The 21415-nt window shown below is 36.1% G+C and overlaps 1 protein-coding gene across 1 annotated transcript in view; it reads left to right on the plus strand.

Moving 5' to 3' along the window:
• Positions 1 to 21415, plus strand: part of MYO3B (myosin IIIB) — a 206031-nt gene that overhangs the window by 66592 nt on the left and 118024 nt on the right. Inside the window, exons 9-10 of the mRNA XM_032989705.2 lie at positions 7611 to 7676; positions 20972 to 21127. Coding sequence (XP_032845596.2) covers positions 7611 to 7676; positions 20972 to 21127 — 222 coding nt within the window. The remainder of the gene's footprint in view (positions 1 to 7610; positions 7677 to 20971; positions 21128 to 21415) is intronic.

A 21415-nucleotide genomic window follows, 5' to 3' on the forward strand; every position in this document is an offset into this window, starting at 1 on the left:
TCTGGGCAGAGGCAGGCCTCAGCAGGAGCACAGAACTGTGGGACCAGGTTCTGTGTCAGACTGCAAATTGTCTAATTCTTACCTTGGCAATCTTCCTCCACTTCTTAAAAGAAACAGTTTGTGGCATCCCTCTAAGTCTTGCTTTCTCTGAGCCAAATTTTAGCTTTCCAAGAGTGGATCTGCTCCACTGGGCAGTGCCTGCAGGCAGGCGGCCTACTCGGGCCTCTTCAGATGGCTGATGTACAGTGGGAGTTTAAAACGTGTACAATTCAGGACTTGCCCGTAGACATTTGTCTATGTGATTTTCACTTTCAGATTTTAACAGATATTTTACTTTCCCATACAGTTCTACAAATATCCAGTGTAATTGCAGTATTTTAATATTCCAGCTACAGAAGTGTAGTGTCTAGACAACACCATATGTATTTCAGTCAGGCACAGAAGTATGACTGTCCCATTTTTATTTCTTTGGCAACTAACGTTATCCAGCTTTGCAAATTCACAGAACAATGGTTTTAATAGAAAAGCAAAATACTACACTGCAGCAAAGATGTGAACTGGTTATAAATAAAAATCTCTACTATTACTTCTTCTGTTTCAATTGCTGTTAATTTGCTAGTGCCTCTTCAGCTCTCTGAAACTTTTGTGAATAAATGAGGTGACAAAGCATAATTATAATTCCACTGCTAAATATTTGTTTTGAAGCTCGACCACTGGAATGCAAAGCTGTGTGCTCCCACCTCCATCCAAAAATATTTCTGAAATAAAATACTCGTTTCTGTCTCAGTGAGGCCACAAGCTGAAACTGGAAACTGAAGAGTAAATGACAGAAATAAATGATACCTGTCAAGTCCTGAAAAAGGCTAATGAAACCTTGCAGCTGCCAAATCTGACTGAAACCAGTAACCTGTGAATTGCAATGTTCAAGAAAAAGTCAAAGATAATCCAGATGTTCCCAGGCAGAACACTTTTTCAACCATTTTCTTTCTGTCTACATGAACTAAAAAGTTATATAATTAAGATTTGGTTTAATACATTTTCTGAAGGTTATTATTTGACCTTCAAAATAATTTAATGTGCTTAGCACATTATTTCTGTCTGTACTCATTATTTTAAGGTGACTTTTAATTTATCAGATATATACCATTTTGAAACACAGTAGTGCTCATGTGAAGGAGGTTTCTTAGAAGGTTTCTTCTGACAGCCTCTTTATAATCTTCAAACGCTTTTCTTTTGGCAGTGCATAAAGTGAATCTTGAAAATCAAAAGGAGATTTGTGCATAATTCTGGAACTGACTACCTTTTACCATTTAGTTTTGCTCATTATTATGCTGGCTGATGAAATATTCTAAACTGGAGACTTGTGAATAAATCTTGATTTAAGTGTGTTTTAAAGAGGTAGTTGACATTTTGTTCATTTGTGGATTTGTATTTGTTTTGTAGCTTAGTCCATATCTCATTGTTAATCTGATGCTAATCTAATGTAATCTCATGCTAAGCAGTGGCAACAAAATAAATAGTCACATAAAATCACAAGAAAAAGGGGGCAAATGTGTATTTATGTGTTACAAGATGTATAGCCATCATTCTTTTCTGAGAAAGAGTGAAAACAGATGATCAAATTTTTATTTTACTAGATCAGGACCCTGTATTAAAAAAAAAAAAAAAAAGCTTAAAAAGTGGATTGGTACCCTCAACCCTTTCAAGTAATTAGGATCCTACAGTCTCTTAGTTATATTTGTCTGTTTAACTTTCAACTCAATATAAATTTATCATATGTTGTTGGATTCAGTCCAGACTTCTGTAACTGTGTATGGCCTATGGAAAATAAAGAGCATCCATGCCAGTAAGGAGGGAAATACCGGATAACTCTGGCTCTGTAATTAAAGGATAGTAAAATATTTAAGCAAGAACAGTGTTTTTGTTTCAGCAATGAGGCAGTCATGTCTTGTGTTCTGCTTTTTCTTAACTGATTCTTTTCCCTTAGTAGATTTCGATTGTGCTTTAAAGCAGCATATCCTTGTTAAAATTAAGGCACTTACATATTGTTTGAATGGATATATGCCTTTGATATTCTAGAAGATAAAAAATTTTAAGTTGTATGTTAACAATTTTGAACTAGATATTCACACAGAGAAAACAGTCCTTTTGGAGAAAAGGAGGGGGAGTGGAAAAGGAGAAACCATTTAGAAGTGAATCAGTTGCTACTGAGGATGTGTCTGGAGACTGAATTTGGCAGGACCATACTCCCCCTTTCCCTCGAATCTTCTCCTAGGATGTGCTGTACCCTTTGTTCTCACAGAATAAGAGTAATTTTTCTGGTACCCCCTGATTGTATAGTTAGAGTACTATGAGCTGGATCTGGCTTTAGTCTGTTCCCTTGCCTGAGAAAGGTTTATGTAACTGTGCTGAGCCCTAAGAAGCTAAAGATTATGAGGAGCTACCAGCTGTCTCATATGCTGTGATTTGGTACATACAGTCTCAACATACAGTTCATGCCTTTCAGGCTGCATAGGCATGGGAATGCCTTGCTCATAGACCTGGTTAAGAAGACTTCAGAGAGATTGGTGCCCAGTATGGTCAAGACTTGCACAATTCTAGGAATTTTGAGGAAAGGATGTTCAGTTGCCTTTGGAGCACCCTAGATCAACTCAGTGGGTAGACAATTGCTTTAGACGTGGAGCCAGTTTGCCCAGATCCCATGCTTCTGACATTGCTTCCAGTTTTGTTGTAGATCATGTATTCTTTCTGATCTTTTGGTCTCTTGAGGCAGTGTGCTGCTGTGGTTCCAACCATGGAGGCTTCATGAAACAGCATTCAGATGGATGACAGTTTTCCATTGACCTAAAAAGCAACTTCAAAGGCCTGCCTCCATATACACAGAGGATTTTGTGCTGATTCTCTACTCCTCAAGGCACCTAAACTCTTAGAGTTTCTATCTTAACCTTACAGAGCTGAATATAGTACCCTGCTTCCTACTGAGTGGACTTTGGTGAAATATATTACTGGAAGTCAGTCAAACTTGGGTAGCCTTTAGTAGGAGGCAGATGAAAGGGAGAGTATTTAGGATCTGAATTTTTCATTCAGATCAGTGGAAACCTCTTATTAATTCTAATGGGCCACATACCGAGTGCATTACAAAATCCTCTGAGCACTATTTTTGGAGGATTACCCAAGGTGGTGATGCTCTGGAGTGGCAGGACTTTAAATCTGTCTGAGAATTTATCAGGTATTAATTAATGTCAATTACTCATGTATTTTAATAGAAACCATTTGTTTTATGTAACCTTTTGTAGCAAAATTTAATTATTATGCATAGTTGACTTTGTGCTTTTTCTATGGCTGTTTCACTTAGTTTTTTGAAATATGCATGAATGATTTAATTTCATGTAAAAGCTGTCTATGTATAAACCCAGGCAACTGTCGACAGAACTATTGTCTCTTCAGTCTGCTAGAAGAATGATTTACAACATGCATGTAGAGAGCTGTGATTGCCAGAGCCTGTCCATGGTGACAGGTGTTGGATGTTCATCTGCTAGTTTCTCATTAGAAACAATGTGGTAGGCTGCTGATGCAATTTGGTCATTGGAGGCCCTGTATTGATTTTTGTTTATCAAATGTATGTTTATATTTACTGAAATAGTTTAAAAAATAGTAGATGCATTTTCAGTTTTTAAAAAAAGTGTCATAGAAGTATTTTAAGATTAAAATATTTGTTTTCTCATTGCCAACAAATGCCTATTATCTGTGGTCTGTAATTAGGCTCACAGTTTAACGTAAAAGACAAGTGGTGCTCACTGAGCTGCACCATTGGCCTTATTGTGGTAAAATGACCGATTTTGTTTTACCAGCTGTGACTTTGGAGGCAGGCTGAATGACAGGAAACACATAAAGTTTAACAGATTAAAATATTTCCAGCACATAACTGTGTGTGTATCATTCAGAATTCAGCAGCAGTTCTTGCTTGATAAGCTTGCTAATGTCTTCATGTTCTAAGGAACACTCTGCTCTTGTATGGGGTGTCTAATACAGGCTCAATCCTGCAGTCCTCACTGAAGCAAAACTCCCAGTGAAAAACAGCATCAGTATGACCATGGAAAGCACTGAATACAAGGGTAGAAAAATTCCTCACAAGAGCAATGCATCTGCCTAAGGAAATAGAGCATGTAGTTCTGTGACTAATTATGAATTATGGAAAGAATTAAAGGAAATAAGACACAAAGTTGGGAAATAAACGGTTGATTACTCATCTTGCATCAAAAGAGGACATTTTCAAAAGACAAGCCCAACTATACCCGCTTTTTGCAATAATATTCATATCTACTTCTCAGATTTTCCATTGCTTACAGTAGAAAATAAGACTATATTGTCCTTCAGATTCTTATATATGTGGCAAGGACGATTGAAAGTTTGCATGCAGAGCATCCTAATTTTACATGAAAAGAGTAGGATAAGTTATGTCAGCAAGTTAACAAGAGGTAGCTTTTTAATTTTGCTATGAATGTGTTCTGAGTACTGCAGAAACAGCCAGATGTTGGTGAAATACAGTGATGTTAGCTGATGCAAGTATAAAAAAGTCATAGAACTCCATGTGTTGGTTTAATATAGCCTGGAATCAAAAATGGCCTTAGTTTGATCTTGGAGCTGAAGTGGCGAGGCAAGTGTTGCTTCTCTGTGGTTTAGCATCTGATAATGTATGTGAGTTGTTTTATCTTTTCTCTTTAATGTGATATGAATTGCAGGTATCTTAATGGATTATTAATTTCAAACTGCAAAAGACTTCGTGTACTCTCAAAAAAAGCTTAAAGTGAGTTACCCTTGCATATCTGGCTTGTTGTGTTACCCTAGAACTTGAGTTTGAGTCCTTACTGCAGCAATCCACTTCTTGAGGTGATGTGGAAGCAGTGGTGTTTCTGCTGTCACCATGAAACAGTTCAGATGTCTTAGGCAAAGTGAAGGTAGGAAGCTGACCCTCTTACACTCCTTTCTGGAAATCATTTATGGACATGATGTCAGAGAAGAGTGAGCTAATTTTGTACTTGGTAGTTAAATAATGTCTTTCATCAAGGGGAACCAATATACTTCATAGATGCTAATGAATTAAGGTTCTGGTCATGTTTATCAGCTCAATTTTATTAGTGAGGTACCCGAAGCATCAATTTAGTGACTTAAGTACAGAGGACTAATAGTTCTACGTTTTTACTACAAAGACACTAAGAATAACATAGTATATTCTGTCATCAAATACAAAAGTATCAAGCTCAAGAAATCATCTGCAGAGTTACAGATTCCTTTGTTGTGTTGATTTGGTTCATGGCATGTTTAGCTACCTCTAAGAGAGTAGCTATCAGTAAGAGTTCAGTACTTTAGTAGTCTGTTGGACAAAGCATGTTCTGAGTGGTTAAAAACATGACTTTCTCCATTAATCATTAACCCACAAATGACTAAATTTATTTCCTGAATGACATCTGCTCTGCTGGTCTGTTCTATGATGAAATTCCACCTGATTCCGTCATAACATCTGCAACTAATGTAAGCATCTCTGTGTCTTTTTTTTCTAAAGGTTCCTTGTGAGATTATTAATAGAGCCTCGACCATATGTTTTTTGTAAGCACTGTTGTTACCACCATGGAAAGACTTTAAGAACAGTGTGAACAAAAAAGACAAAACTACATATTTTATGAATAGTAACTGAGCTTTTGAAAAAGCAAATTACTTTGCAGTGAAATTCAAAATTTCACAGCAGTTATTCAGTAGACAGTGCTAGTATCATTCTAAAAAGAAATACACTGTACCTCACAGTACAATAAAAGTTGGTCTTATAGGAATCCAAGTTGTCAGATAGAGTATCATTCCTGCAAAATGAAGACTAAAAACATATACTAACCCCAGCCGGCTGTCCCTTACAACTGTTTGCAGAGTTCATACATGTGGGATGTGTGGACTGATAACCATTCTCATTATAAAGAGGTTCTTAAAGTCTACCTTTCTTTGATAAAGTTTTGTTGGTTTGTTTTCTTTTTTTTTGTTTTTCTGGGAGTATGTCTAGAAATACTTGTCTATGGTTTTTTTATGCTTGTAAAAATTCAGATTCTGTGATGTGCATGAACATGAGCCTGGTAGATGGAAGACAACACTGAAACATTATTGTCATTGAAAATAACCAATCATATTTTTTTCCTGATGATAAATTTGGCAAGTGATGCACATCTCAAACATTCTGAATTTCTTCACTTCATGAAGAAAATTGTGTTCCCTGAGTCTTCTGTAACAAAAGAAGTAATAACATATTCATCTTGGAAAACATGTCAGCCGGCAGTGAAATTAGATGATTGCATTTATTTTGAATAGATACAGATGAACAAAAATGGTCCATCTATTACAAAATCACATTGTAATTTTTTTTAAAACCATTTTGTTTGGATTTTTGAGGGTAATTGTTAAATGGAACTACTCTTTGAATGAATATGCATGAAAACTTCAAGACTACTAAGCAGATCAACACTAATTTATGTTGTTTATGCTGTTTGACTTTTTCTTTTGTGAGGTGATTCCAAGCAGTGTCATGCTGTGGAATGTGGCCCTGGTATAAACAAAGTGATTCATGATATAATCCAGAATATTAGTGAGTGTTTCTGTTGTAGAATAAGTCTTACTGTGATTTTTTTTTTCCTGACAGTTCAGTAATATGTGACCCTTTGCATTGAGCCCTCAAATGCAGCAAAAGACAAATCATTAAGGTTTCATAAAATGCAAGTTTAATTTAAAAAAGTTAAATAGACTTCAGTACTTATAAAATCTTAAATTGCAGAAGAAACCTCTGGAAGATAACATAGTATAATACAATATGTGATTTGTGGGCACTTCATGCTCTAGGTTTGTCCACTAAAATTTGAGCCATGTAAAATTTGGTCCACTTAATATGACCTATAGTTCTTGCTTTGTATGTTTATGTAATTTAACTGTAACAGTAACAGAAAGGAAAGTAATTATATGCTAACTAACATGGAACCCATCAGAATTTAAAAGATTATTCTTATGAAAGGCCGTCTTACTGTGTAATCTGAAATAGTCTGCTAAATGTCACTTTAAAAATAAGATCTATTTTTAATAGGTTTAGAGTTTATAGTGTCATCCAAACTGAATGCAGATTGAAATCCAGACTGAAAATCCTACAGATTGTTGACAGTTTGGTAGTTCTTATGATGAAGATATCCATTCTTGAAGTTTTGTTCAGAGTCAGTGATCTGCAGTAAAGGGCTGAAATAGTGTGATGGCAAGGTTAATATTCCAGTTTCAGTTGATCCTTCCTGAGTCCGGCTGAATTGAAAGGGAGATGTTGGGAAATGCACTAGGAGCTATGCTGACTACCAACTTCAAAGGTATTGACATAAAAGGAGAAGGACATGAAAAGAGGAGAACTGTCAGTGAACAAGCAGCAAAAAGAAAAACCCAGCAGGCATCTGAAGAGGACACATAGACAATTTGAGCATTACTTTCTCAATCATCAGTTTCTCCCTAGTGGAACCAGTATCATCTTTGTTGACTATCTGTGAGATAATTCCAGTAAACATTAACATTTTAAACCCTCAAACTTTCTATGTTTTCAGAAATCCACCTCCTACTTTGCTACATCCTGAACAATGGTGCAGAGGATTCAACCATTTCATTTCACAGTGAGTTTTATTTTCTTTTAAAAATGGCTAATTTGGTAACACCTACATGTGTCAATCTGAAACCAGAATTTGTTGATGGAGTTGTTGCTTTTGCAGGTTTTTAACTTAAGTTTTCTTTTCATAGACTCTAGGCCGTGCTTCAGTTTTTTAAATTTATACAGCACAGTTTGTTCTTCTCTTGTAATTTGCATCACAGCTTCTCTGAATTCCTTAGTTGATTTGCTTCTTGACTTTGATGGACCTGGGACAGGTTTATAAATATACCTGATACCCTTGATGGATTTTCATTGAAATTTTGCATCAAGGAGGTAAAAAGGTTAGTGAGAATGACTGCTGGTCAATTAAAATAAGAATTTGAAAGACAAGAAAGAAAATAGTTGCTTTTTTTTTCACTTTACTAATATTCAGCAGGTTATATACCCAATAAATGTAATTGAGCACCAGTTGTACCAAGAGTGTAACAAGTTACCTAGATGGTACCAACTTTCTAGATTCCAATGTCACTGAACTAAAATATGCTTTTACTTTACTTTTTTCTTTTTACAGTAGAACTAAGAAATCACAGTTTAGTAGTTGCTAGCATTATATTAAAAAATCTTACATCAACTTTTATGCGTGATTTTTAGGGTCCTTCAGGATTTCATTGTGACCTATTACAGCCTAAACTGTGCAACATTAGAAATAATATTATCAAACCCTTGAGAAGTTTGCATTGATCAAATAACCAAAAACTTCAAACACTGCTTCTCAGTATTGACTTTTCAAGATAGGTTTGAAAATATGCACATCTGCATTTTGATCCTGTTCTGTTCCTTAATGTATCAAGTTATTTGTGGAGTACAATATCCCTACATGATACCTTTTCAGTCAGTTGTGTAGTAGTGTCTTCCCATTTTTAGAAGTTAAAAATAGAAAGACTAATTCAAATTTTATTAACAATCCATGAAAAACGTTCTTATTTCCTATGCAGATCTTTAATCAGGCAGGAAGGTGAGGCACACTGTAATATTTGGCCTACAGAGGAAGGCCATTACTATCATTACTGCAATGTAAATCAGAATCAGTTCCAATGTAGGTAATAGTGTACTTTCCTCTAGAGCAGATTGACCCAAGTTCTGTTTCTCCTTAATGCATGTCCTTGTTTACACAGCAGCGTACATTGTGATCTATGGCAGAATCAGTGTTTAATTACATTCACTGGGTGGTAGATGAATTCTGTTCTATTACAGAGTAACATTGTTCTTACAATATTTATGGACTATAGCCTATATTCTGGGGGACTCTAGCACTGGTGGGTTATATTCCACTTGTGCTCTAGAGGGTCAGGGCACCTGGTAAATAAGATTACATTCCTTTCTCAGAAACACTGCACATTAACCCTCAGCATTGTTATACAGGTTTTTCTTTCTTGGTATCTTCCTTTTTAGAAGTCCCTGCTGAGCTTGAGAACAATATAAAAAACTAAGTTTAACATTTCTTAACGTTTGCTTATTCCTTTAGTTCAGCATGCACTGTTCATAAAAAAAAATCAGACATTAGTACTTTATGGCTATACTTGCTTTTAATCTTGTCTTTTAGGTTTTTGATATCCTCAAAGTGTATATTTTCAATCACATTGATTTTACTTTTGCTTAATTACTTCCTCTCACCAGCAACATCTGCAGGTTCTCTAATCTTGCTTTTCATTTTTACAATAATATACACAATGAAGTAAGGAAGGATGTTCATAGTCTCTTAACATGGAGAAATGCAACAATTGTAATAAACATGCTGGTTTTGTAGCTACCTTTGAGAGAACACTGAAATGGAATTCTCTGTGACATTGCTTCGTTCTCAGGCATGTGCTAGTAAAGTTGTTATGATGCAGAGGTTACAATATGTTTTTATGGAGGCTTGGACTTACATTAGTGGATTTTCTAGAAAAAAATAAATAATGAAACATCGGATCATAAAACTGCAAACCTTTTAGCCATTACTGATAATTGGCTCATTTATATGTGTTAGTTATGCGTTTGTTGATGCCCACCTTGTGACAGCTTACTTATGATAAATTAAAAGCAGTGATTGTATAAATTCCATACTGCCTTTTATCCATATATTAGGACCTTGCCTGATGTTCCTGTCACCCTTGTGATGAGTGGTTAGCTTTTGAATAATTTCATTATCTACCTCCTTCCTGATGGCTAACATAATTTGCATAACAAGCTTATCTGGTTCAAGTTGTGGACCAGACCTGTGTACTGACAAAAGCCAAGCATGCAGCTTTGGTTAAGCATACTTTTTACTTCAGTTCTGTTTACACAATAATTTTATTTATGCCAAGATGGCCAAACCTGGTCATTGTAGCTTTTTTCAACCTTCATTTTCATCCCTTGAAATGCTACTGGCTCAAGAGGCATTTTTGTTATAAGTGTTCCTCACATATTACAGTGATTTACAACATGCTTGAGCTGGAAGTTTCAATGTACTTTTGTAGATAACTCTCTGAACTGTTAAAATAGCAATCATATATTTTTCAGAAATTAAATCAGTATTTTTAACTATGATTCTACTGCCCCAAAAGATACAATATTGCAGCAGCATTTTAAAATCAGATGCTTTATTTACAAAATCTGAATGGAGAGAGAGTCAAGATAGTTCTTAGCTTAGTGAATTTATGTTTTTATTTCCAGCATTGTTGGCCTTGACTTGAGACGAAGACTGTAAGGTGTTGTCCACATGAGGATTTTTACAATGAGATAGTTAATCAGAGTTAGATACTTTGTTTTAAAAAATTATGGACAGGACACAATTTCAGCCAAATTGTCTCTGGCAGCAGCCTAATTTTATATTTGGTATCTACTGAGATACATGCAGCACATAGATATTTTTAAAAAGTCAGTAAAATTCTGTGTATGCCCGTTAATCTGTACTACTGTAATTGCACATGAAAGAACTTGGCTGCTCTGCTCATAATGTGAGAAATAATTAATTATCTGTTTATTTTATCTACATATTAATAGGGTTTACTGTTCCTATAAGGCCATGTAAACAAGCACATCAGTTGTTGGAGGATTGGGTCCTAAAAATAATATATTTTTACCACTGTTTATTTTTATGTTGAAATAAAATGTCAGTTTTAGAGTTCACTCTATTAATTGCCCATGAATATTTATGAATATTATGGTAGCTACAACATAGAGGATCTTGCTCTCTTAAGATAACAACTTGTGACCACCACCATTTTAGACATACAGTGCTTCAGAATTTGTTCATGAAATAATACAGGCTATATGTTAAAATGAATTAAAGAACCCTATTCACTAAAATTATCTCACATGCCACAAATAATTTTCTTGGCAGTTTAAACCTTGACTGATCTCTAGGGGTAGATAGAAGAGTTAATATGTTCTTGGAGCAGAAGGATAAAATAACCTTTATTTACATTACATCACAAAATGGTAATTTTAATTAAAATGAGCAATGGTATCTCCAGGGACAGACATTCTCCTTTTAAATTTATTTAACCAATGAATAGCTATTATGGTTCTTTGAATTAATTAGTCATTCTTGAACTGGAGGGATTTAAAGAATTAAGAAGTTCAGGAAGTACTAAAGTAAAAATGTGAAGTTACAGGATTTGTGGTCACATTTATCATCAGAATGTAACTTCTATTTTTAGCAATGATATTGCAAGTATCATTTTAGTTTTGATAAACTCAGGTTTTGGTACTCAATTTAAATACAGACTTGCAGGCTGAATTTCATATTGATGAGTCTACATTCAGAGTTATTCAATTAATAGATCTTCTAGATTATATAGGTTTTAATGCACCATTTAGGTTTAAATTCTCTGAATGCAGATCAAGTTTTTTCACAGTCTAAGCAATTGTTTAGTGACATTCTGTTCCTATTACATAAAGAATATTTTACTGTTTCTGTCACTGAGAACATGATATGCGTTTGACATAACTCATTAATTTCAGTGTCTAAGAAGAAAAAGAGGTTTGCAAATGTCAGAAAGATACAGATTGCGATGTGTAAGATTACTACGAAATCTGTAAGTTTTCACATTTTATTCATTGATGCAGACTCTGAGAATCTGTCTACAGATGAACTTGAAATACTGAATTGTAGTGCCTGACAAAAGAGTATTCCACGAGACATTTTTATACAGATGAATGGGCATTTATAATGGATACAGTTATCTTCAGCTTTCTAATGAGCAGTTGTAGTAAAAAGCTGCAATTTTACATAGAGGTGAGAAACTCCTACGCAGGTTTGAAGTCCTGACCCTGTAAAGAATTGTGCTAGATTTTACAGATGTCATGTATCAAGATCTTTCACTATGTAAAGTGTACTGTGTATACCATTAGTGATAACCACTCGTTCTTCCCTTGGTTCCCATGGTTCATGGGTTTATTAGCTTGCTATTCTCAACTGTAAACACTAACTTTAGTAAATATAGTGTAGTGAGAAAGATATATATCCATGGTGAAGTGACAAGTCTGTTTGGGAAGCATTGGCAATTCTAGGAATAGTATGCTCTATAGAAGATTATAATATCAGAGAGAGCATGTGAAGTAATTGTCTGATGAGACAGTTTCCTTACTCCCTTTTTCAAGCTCCTGTTGTCGTTAAGGGCTAGTATTTCAGTTTCTCAAGTAGTCTCTGCCTTTTTCTCTTTCACTGGGATGGGTTTTTTTAGCTTAATTCAAAGCTTAGATGCTTCTGGAGCTCTGAATTATTACTATTTATTGGAAGGAAATCCTATTGCAGTAGCTAATGTTTGCCATCTCTCAGCTTTACTTGAAAGGAAATATAAAGGCAGGTTGTTACCACCAGTCACTACATGGTTTTCAGTTCCGTAATATTTGGTGAAAGTAAAGACTAAGCATGGCAGAAGACTAAGGACAGTAAGACAAAGTGGTAGACATGAACACTAAGATGCAGGGTGAGAAGGAAGGAAGATGGCAGGAGTGAAGACAAGTGAAGTATGTCTGTGCTGATCTTGCAGTAGTTTGTTTTTAGGTATGGACGTATTCCCTCCAGTTAAATTATTATAGTTCTCAAAGAAAGAATGTGTTCTAGGTGATCCAAGTTTGTTTGGAATGCATTTTTGATGGTATGAAAGGCAGAAGTATGGAAATAGAAAAGCTGTAAAAATTAGAGTTGCAAAAAATATGAATCAAATAATAATCCACCATTTCTGCCTGATAATAGTACCTTTGCATTGGACTGATGAAGCAGCAGTAGAATAGTAATGCCTTATTCCTGTCAATAGATTTTTAAGTCATCTATACTTTTGGAATAGAGACAAGAGTTCAATTCCTTCTCTTACAACTGAAGAAACTGAGATGAAGGGCATCTTGCTCAAAGTCACTCAGAGCTGGGAATGAAGCAGTCCAACACACTTTTAGATTAAGGAAAGTGCTTCAGGAAGCACAGATGTACCTGCTGTCCCCTTGTGGGATGTGGGGTACAGGTCAGGTCTGGCACACAGTAATTTGAAGGTTTTTGTTACTGCCTGTGGATTTCCAACTAGTAGAATTAACCTGATCTCATCTATCCAGGTGTTTGTGAATTAGTTCAAATGAAGATATCACAGCATGGCTAGATTTGGGGTTTCACAGCAGAGGGCATCAGGCAGTCAGCTTAATGGTGTGAGAGAGAAACTTTTCCCAGCTGCTCTGTGATTATGGCACAGTGGTTCTACAATTGTCTTTTTAGTGGCTGTCCTTATTTCCTGGAAGATAGGAAAGAATGAACAAAACACCAAAGGAGAGAAAAATACCTCTGTCCTTAGCTGCCTTTCCTGCTATGACGTAAGATGTGTAAGAAATAACCTGACAGTATTTGACTGTGCTTTCCTTATCTCCTACATTCTCTGTGCTCCAACTGCCTCAAATCAGCTGCATGCTGTAGTCTCAAAGGGGGATGGATATGTAAGGGAGAATGTTTGGTGCATATGCAAACCACACTGTTTCTAATAAAAAGCTTCAGTTGTAAAAGGTTCTGAAGGCTCTTTGTGTTTCTGGGTCTTCAAAGGCAGGCCAAAGAAGTAGAGCAGACCCATTCCTGATAAAATGCTAGAAACCCCCCAGTTTCAAATAAATAAATGCATTTAGTATGTATTTTGAGATGCTCCCTGAAATTGTTCTGACAGAATTTCTGTTTTCTCTGGTAAAATTCTAAGGGTTTCAACGTGAGCAAAGTCTGACCCATTCTAACAGCTGTGAGAGATGCCACACCATAGTTTCCATTGTTTGTTCTCTGAACCATGTATATGAACCAGAATAAATTGTTTTGTCTACTCAGCCCAAAGGGGGCTTGGAAACCTGTTGTAATTTTTGAAGCTTTAGAAGAGGTAAAGCTATTTACTACACCTAATTTTACAATTTCAGTGAGTGAACCTTTGTTAGGTTTCAGATGTGTGCTCTAAATTATACTATATGGTGCTTGATGTTAAAAATTAAACGGAAAGAAGATTTATTAGGAAAATGGGTGCTGGTGACATTTCAGTGTAAAAGCATTTCTCTCATTGTTAGGGAAGATTAGTAATTTACAGCATTAGCTAACAAAAGGCAGATCAATAAAGATATAAATGTGTTCTGACCATGAGAATGTATATTATGCATGTGATGATTAAGTATTTTGTCATAAATTCAGTCTTTCATCCTGATATCTGACTGTAACAGAAGGAACAGTAAAATCCTTGCTATTTATCATGGGATGCTGTTTCAAGACAGAAGACCTATTTAACCGATGTACATATCCTTAGTACTCAGCATCGGCTTTTTCCAAAGGGGCAACTATATATAGTTTGAAGGTAAGGTTATTTGTACCCTGTATGTCCTGTTGGATTAGGACTGAAAACAGAAATGCTGTTGGCAAAGCTGTCACAGGTTTTTAGTTCATTTTTTTTCAAGCAAGTGACCTGCAGCAGTGGGGGATGGTCAGGCTTGGGATTGGAAAACAGGGATGCTTCAGGGAAGCATGCCCATCCCTGCATCACTATTACAAACATAATTCATGAAATGTCTTTTCTTCTACACCTCTCTGCTGCATGTGACTGACCAGTGTCTGTCACAGCTACGTGTGGTACAGAAGCAGGAGGAACAGAGTAATGGATAGGAACAGAGCATTTTAACCATTTAAAATCAATCTCAGAGATTGTTATTTTTCCTTCCTCGCCTGGAAAGTTTCTGACCTAATGTAGCTGGCCTTGGATGATCTTGCTTGTCAGTGTCTGTCCTTCCATTTCTCGAAGCAGAAGGGTCAACCCAGTTGGGGTCATGCTCTTGATTTCATGAAATCTTCCACCGTGAAACATGCTTCTGAAGGAAGTAGCTGGTTAAGTATGAGGAAGGAAAAATTAAAGTATCAGAACCTAGAGACCTTCTTCTCCCTGCCTAGGAAGAGGATCAATAGAATATGACCTTACTCTTTCTCCTCTCCCTCTGGGAAATCTCCATTCCAAATCCCCAGCTGAGCCGTCTCTACCTTTGGGGGCAACCTGGTAACTGTTTTTTCTGGGATTGGGAACAGAGGATCTCAGCACCTCAGGATGACTTGAAGTCCTGTGCAAGACCCTGGGAAGCTCTTCTCTCCCAATAGGAGAGTCCTGGAAAGGTTCCTCACTGCTAGGCAGCAGGTACTTGTGCAAGCAGTGAAGTATTTGGAGGGCAGGGGAGAGTGGTGTAGAGATGTGCAAGGGGGAGATGATGGAGAGAGCACCCTGATAGGTCAGGGAGTGGCAGAGAGATAAGGGACCAGAGGGGTGGCAATGAGGACTTTATCTAACCATTTGTTGAACAGATCAGAGACTTTATATCTCTTTCACCCAGAGGCTGTGGTGTGGACTCCCCAGCTCTAATACAGTCTGATATACAGTCATAATTTCTCCTAAATAACCTATGCATCTTCTGTACATGTAGATGATAAACAGTGACTAGATGTCTGGTTGGATATTTGGTTTATGAGCCAAAATAAGTTCCAGAAATCCTCTGCCAGCAGATGAGAAATCATTAAAATATGTACCATTCATAAAATGTAGTAATTGAAGAAAAGAAAATACTAGAAATTAATCATAACGTAACTAAGCTATAAGGGTTGGAGCTGCTTGGTTTCTTTATTTTTAAAGAAGGTACTTATGGCCAAATAGATCCTAGTAGAACTGATGGAAGAGAATTTCTGAAAGAAATAACTGCTGCTCTACTACTTAGGTTTGGCTGCAGTAATGAATGACGTTAATAATTGGTTTCTATTTCTGAACACACAGGATACTTAGACTAACATTGCAGTTCCTATAAAATCTATTTCTTTCCATTTATTCATTAGCAAACATTAGCTCAGGAATGCTAATAAAGATCTCTCCTTTTCAGTCATCTGATTCGCCACTTGCAGAATGGCAGTTTACATTGTTGAGACATAGCGATTCCAACAATGGTATCGTACAAGTGCAAGCAGGCAGTGAATTTTTAGAGGCCGTCTCTGACGGGCCTATGTGTATGGGAGTATACTCTTATCCCCTGCTAATAAATGCTTCATCTTTGCCTGTAATTGTGGCAGAATAGAAATGATGCTTGGGAGCCTGGCTGTGAGATTGCAGCAAATGGCTGCAACCTATGTTTAATGTAGTGACACTAATGAATTCTGAGAATTAATTTTCAGCTAAGAAAGCATGATGGAAGATACTAGAATTTCAAATTAGGTAATGTATTGACTTTCATCAAGGCAAACATGTACAATGTTTGTTTCCTTTTCAATCTCTACTTAGCCTTCCCATTATTTTAGATCCAAAAAATAGCAGACCAAATATGATCATATTTTCATCATAATTTATATAAAACCCATCTTGTAGTAGATTTACTAGTCAATTTTCTCAATGCAAGGCAGTCTCACCACTTTTTTTTTTTTTAAGAATGTCCAGGGGCCAAACAAATTGGCTTAATTTGCAGGCGCAGTACATTTGTTGGTTTTATATGTGATTGCAACATGGTTGATGTTTGACTATGCCTAAGCTAACGGCCCAAATTGGTCTTAAACAAATGCTCAGATGAGCACCTGAAGATATTTTATTTTTCTCCTTTCCTCAGAGGCAAGTCTTTCAGTGATATGACTTCTTAATATTGTTTTTTACTTGCACAAAGCACACACTGGTTTCTGTTGGCTGCATTGAATAAGAATATTTTCTGATAAATGACGTTAGAAAAGCTGTTTTGTTACTGTACTCTTCCTCTATCAGATGGTAATATTTCTGGATTTTTTTGTATTACTTCTTGATTTCTTTTTTTCTGGCCTTTACATGACATATATCTCCTGACTGAATGTACTGGCAACTTTGGACTCAAGCATCCATTTAATTATTTTTTTCACACATTATAGTTCTATTTCAGAGTGCAGGTCAGCAGAAAACACCGTGATAATGCTCACCTTCATGCAGGCTTTAGCATTGTAAGAGCTGATATTCTATATTAAATTATTTTTTTCTGAAGGGTGTCAATTCTGCTTCCAGTGTAGATGATACCTTACTGAACACCTGAAGTGACACTGGCAGTCTGATGGATCATTTTTCACTAGCACACAGGTGGTGGTCCAAGAATTGTTATTTTACAGGTAATGTTGACTATGAACAGCAGCAGCACACATTCAGTGTGTCATTAAAAACAACACAGTTTAAATGACGGTGTAGAAGCAGAACATGTAAATATACCTCAGAATATTAATAGGTCTTGTCTACATAGAGAGGAATTAGGACAAAAAAGTATGCACTGAGAGGAGAAACATGAGGACTATATTTTCAATGTCACATGACCGATCTCCAACCTGAACTCCATCGCAGCAGGCCTGCTGATACAGCAAATTGGCACTGAATATCTGAGTATGCACTGAGCCCATAGCACCTACTGACTAAGCTGCAAGCCAGTTACTGGTACTTGAAAAATAATAAGGAGTAATTTCTAGAAGTGATTATGTCAACACTTCTGCTGTTTCAGAGCAAAAGGAGAATGTATATGCCATACACAATTCAACTCCCTATGGCCTGCCTGGTCTTTCTGCTGCTGTGCTCCTAATATGCTAGGAACTTACCATTTAACTTAATGGATTAAACCAACCTCAGCGGAGATGTACATTCTCCTGTCAGTGTCTTCCCTGAACTGGATTAGAAGTAGCAACACAGGAAGTTACAGATGTGAATTTAAGTAGCTGTCCTTCACCCTGCTAGTTACTGCTCTCTGCTTTGTTGTAGCATCTCCCTAACCATCTGAAAGAGCTCTGTTCTTCTCATATAGGCACAAACTTGGCACAAGAGTGTGTGTGCTCTGTCTGAGCTTGGAACAGAGACATTGATCACAGAATCATGTTGATCTGTCTTGTGTCATTAACTTGGTCATCTTATGAATTCATTGTTTTATTTGTGTTTCAAGTGAAATCCTAAGTGACCACAGATTGCAATAGTAGCCTGCTACTAGAGAATGAAGGCTGCATATAGATGAAACAATATAAACTTTGATAGTTGCAAAGCAGAAGAGTAGCATGAATGCAAAGTGTGAATAGTCAGTGAATGATTGGCAGGAGTATACAACAGAAGTGAAGGTTATCCTAAAGTAGTCCTGAAGACACTCTCCCTGACAGAATTTATGCTCATTAAAACACCTGCCAGACCTAAAGAGCTAGCATTTCAGGCACATAATAGAGAAGCTAAGAACTTTTTTCCCCAAAATGTTTCCTTCTCTCTCTTCTTGTTGGACTTCTTTAATGAATGCAGTATCCTGGACATTTGGATGTTTCACCTGGGGGCCATCTATATGGAAAAATTTCTCTTGCAACTTCTGAATCTTGTCTATAGAGTCTCTTTGAAGGTGCATTGTTCCAGAGCTCAGAGTAGAATTCCTATTAATAACTACATACCACAAGGTAAAATATTTTTATGTTCTTCTCAGTTTTGGTAAACACAAGATATTCAGTCTGGAGCAGTAGTTTCTTGAGGGGAATCCATTTAAAGTCTAATGCTGTTATTAACTAGAAAGTAACTGCCATGACATTAGGTCCTGTTGCAGTAGGACAAGGGGTAATGGTTTTAAAGTAAAAGAGTGTAGATTCAGACTAGATATAAGGAAGAAATTTTTCTGATGAAGGTAGTGAAACACTGGAAGTGGTTGCCCAGAGAGTTGGTAGACGCCCCATCTCTGGAAATGTTCAAGGTCAGGTTGAACAGGGCTCTGAGCAACTTGATCTAGTTGAAGATGTCCCTGCTCATGGTGGGGTGATTGGACTAGATGACTGTTAGAGATCACCTCCAACACAAACTATTCTGATTCTGTGACATAGCTTTGCTTGGATTTGGTTATATTACTGAAAAATTCCTGTTCTAATAAAATTTAACAAGAAAAAATATATATTAGCACTATAGCATAAATACTATACATTTGTAATTATTGTTAGAATGGTAAAAATTGCATGAGTACATGAACTTTTCAGGCTGAAATCCCCATTTCAGATATTTACCATCAATCTGTGATTTTGTATACTGCATGGCTTTTGTTGGTTTGTTTTTTTTCCCTTTGCCTTTCTGATTAATGTTATCTTACTTTTCAAATGCTTTTTTCTTTTTTCTCAGGAAGCATATAAATCTAACCAGGATTGGCATGGACCATATTGTCTGTGTGGGTGTATTGACTTTTAAAAACCATGGATCACAAAGGGAAAAGTGTGTATATGGGAGGGTGGTGTCAGAACCTGTTGAAGGCTAATGATGGATCTCTTCATGGTGGGGAAGGACTGGTATTTATAGCCTTGCACTCGGACGGATGGAGATAAAGCAGGTTCTGTTACTTTAGTCAGGAGCCTACCATTCTAGCCTATAGCAAAATTCACCAAAATAGTTATAAAACTGGTGGCACGTTTTACAGACTGTCTTCTCTGGACTAGATGTACTAAGAAGTTGGGAAAATGATTTTCAGGAACCTAAAGTATTAGTTATGTTCAAAGATATTTCAGGATCATTTTAAGTCCAGACTTCAGGCTTCAGTAAAGTATTTGAGGTGAGGCTAAACCTTAATCATTTGCTAATGTGTTCAGTAGTATTTGAAATCAATTAATGTGTATGATTTTTTTTTAGATGTAGTTTAGATTTTGCAAATTGTTATTGATACTGCTAGAATATATATTGTTCTAAAAGGTATTAAAATTTTAGTGAACTTTTGGCATAAAAGATAAACTCTATTTGTGGTATGTGGCCCTGCTAAGGAAGTACTTTAGATGTATCACTTAATATCAGCAAATATGAGATGTAATTGTGAAGTATGTAATATGAATGCATCTCATCAAAGAAACTCCTCTTGGGCTATAATTTGCTGAAGTTATAGTTGCTAGAAGGGACATATATACTGAATTGCAGCATTTATTTTTCATATTCTCAAATGTTGATATTATTTGAGCAAGATAAACAGAATAGTTTAATATAAAGAATTAGAGGGCACTTTAAAACAGTCTAATCCTCTTAGATCATTCTTCTGGTTGGACTGTATTATTTCAGCTTTATCATACAGAAAAGAACTTGACTTTAATGATGGCTTCCTCAATTTTAAACCTCGATTATCTATATTAGCATGATACTTTATTTTATGCTAATTTTAATAGGATGTAGTTCTTTACTCATTACTAGATCACCTGTTCGTATCACAGACAGAACTTTGATACCCTGGCTAACATTTAATTCAGACTCATTTCTCTTCCAGTCTGAATTACACAAGTTTTAAGAATTTTCTGATTCTTATGCTAACACTTATCATTGCAGTATAGAAGATCTACCTGAAACATTTCTTTTAAAAACAAAACAAAGCTCTATACTAAATTGTTCTGACTAGTGTTGTATCACAGGTTTGAATTGTGTTTTTTAATAGGCTATATCCTACAGTTCTTAGTCAAACTCTCATCAGAGAATAGGTAGAAAATTAAAGAGAATGAAGTATTGTCTATTCATCTTAGGTTATGTTTAATGTATATTAACTGTACAACACTTATAAGATATTATATCATTTTTTCATACTAAGCTGGTTACAGTTAAAAGAAAGATTAAATAAGCTCAAATTCATAGCCTTTATATTAGTATGCTTTTAGAGGGAATTAATTTTGTTAGTATTTTATGCCAGATTTATTCCAATATAGAGGAAGAGTCTTGTTGCATACTGAGGAACTCAAATCTGTGGAAAAAGAAACAACTATACAATAACAGCCACACAGTAAGCTGAGTCAAATCATAATGTAATAAAATAATATCATTGCCTGAGACCACTATTTCCCTGTCACAGGTGTCTTATCAAGGATTTTGAAAAGCGTCCTTCAGTCACCCATCTTTTGGAGCATCCATTTATTAAACAAGTACATGGTAAAGATATGTCTCTGCAAAAGCAGCTGGCTGAGCTCATCCAAGAACAACAGCAGCTGGGCTCCATAGCCAAAACAAGGTACTGTACAATATATATGCTGCAGCCCTCCTTCCCCACACTAATCCTGGAAGCACTAGTTGAAACTTTGAATGCACAGACAGGTACTGTTTCAAATTATCATATTGATACATTGATGAGCAATATTATTAGTAATAAATGCTGCATACTGTGTGAATGCAAGAGACATGTTTTCCCACTGATAGTTTTTAAAGCTAATTTGATCAGCCATTATGCAACCTTCTCAGTAGTCTTCTTTCTCCCACTGAACTCTTTCTATATACATTCACTTTTGGCTCAGTCACAGAG

The sequence above is a fragment of the Tyto alba genome, unplaced genomic scaffold (genome assembly GCF_018691265.1).
Source record: "Tyto alba isolate M040663 unplaced genomic scaffold, T.alba_DEE_v4.0 Super-Scaffold_7, whole genome shotgun sequence".
NCBI lineage: Eukaryota > Metazoa > Chordata > Aves > Strigiformes > Tytonidae > Tyto > Tyto alba.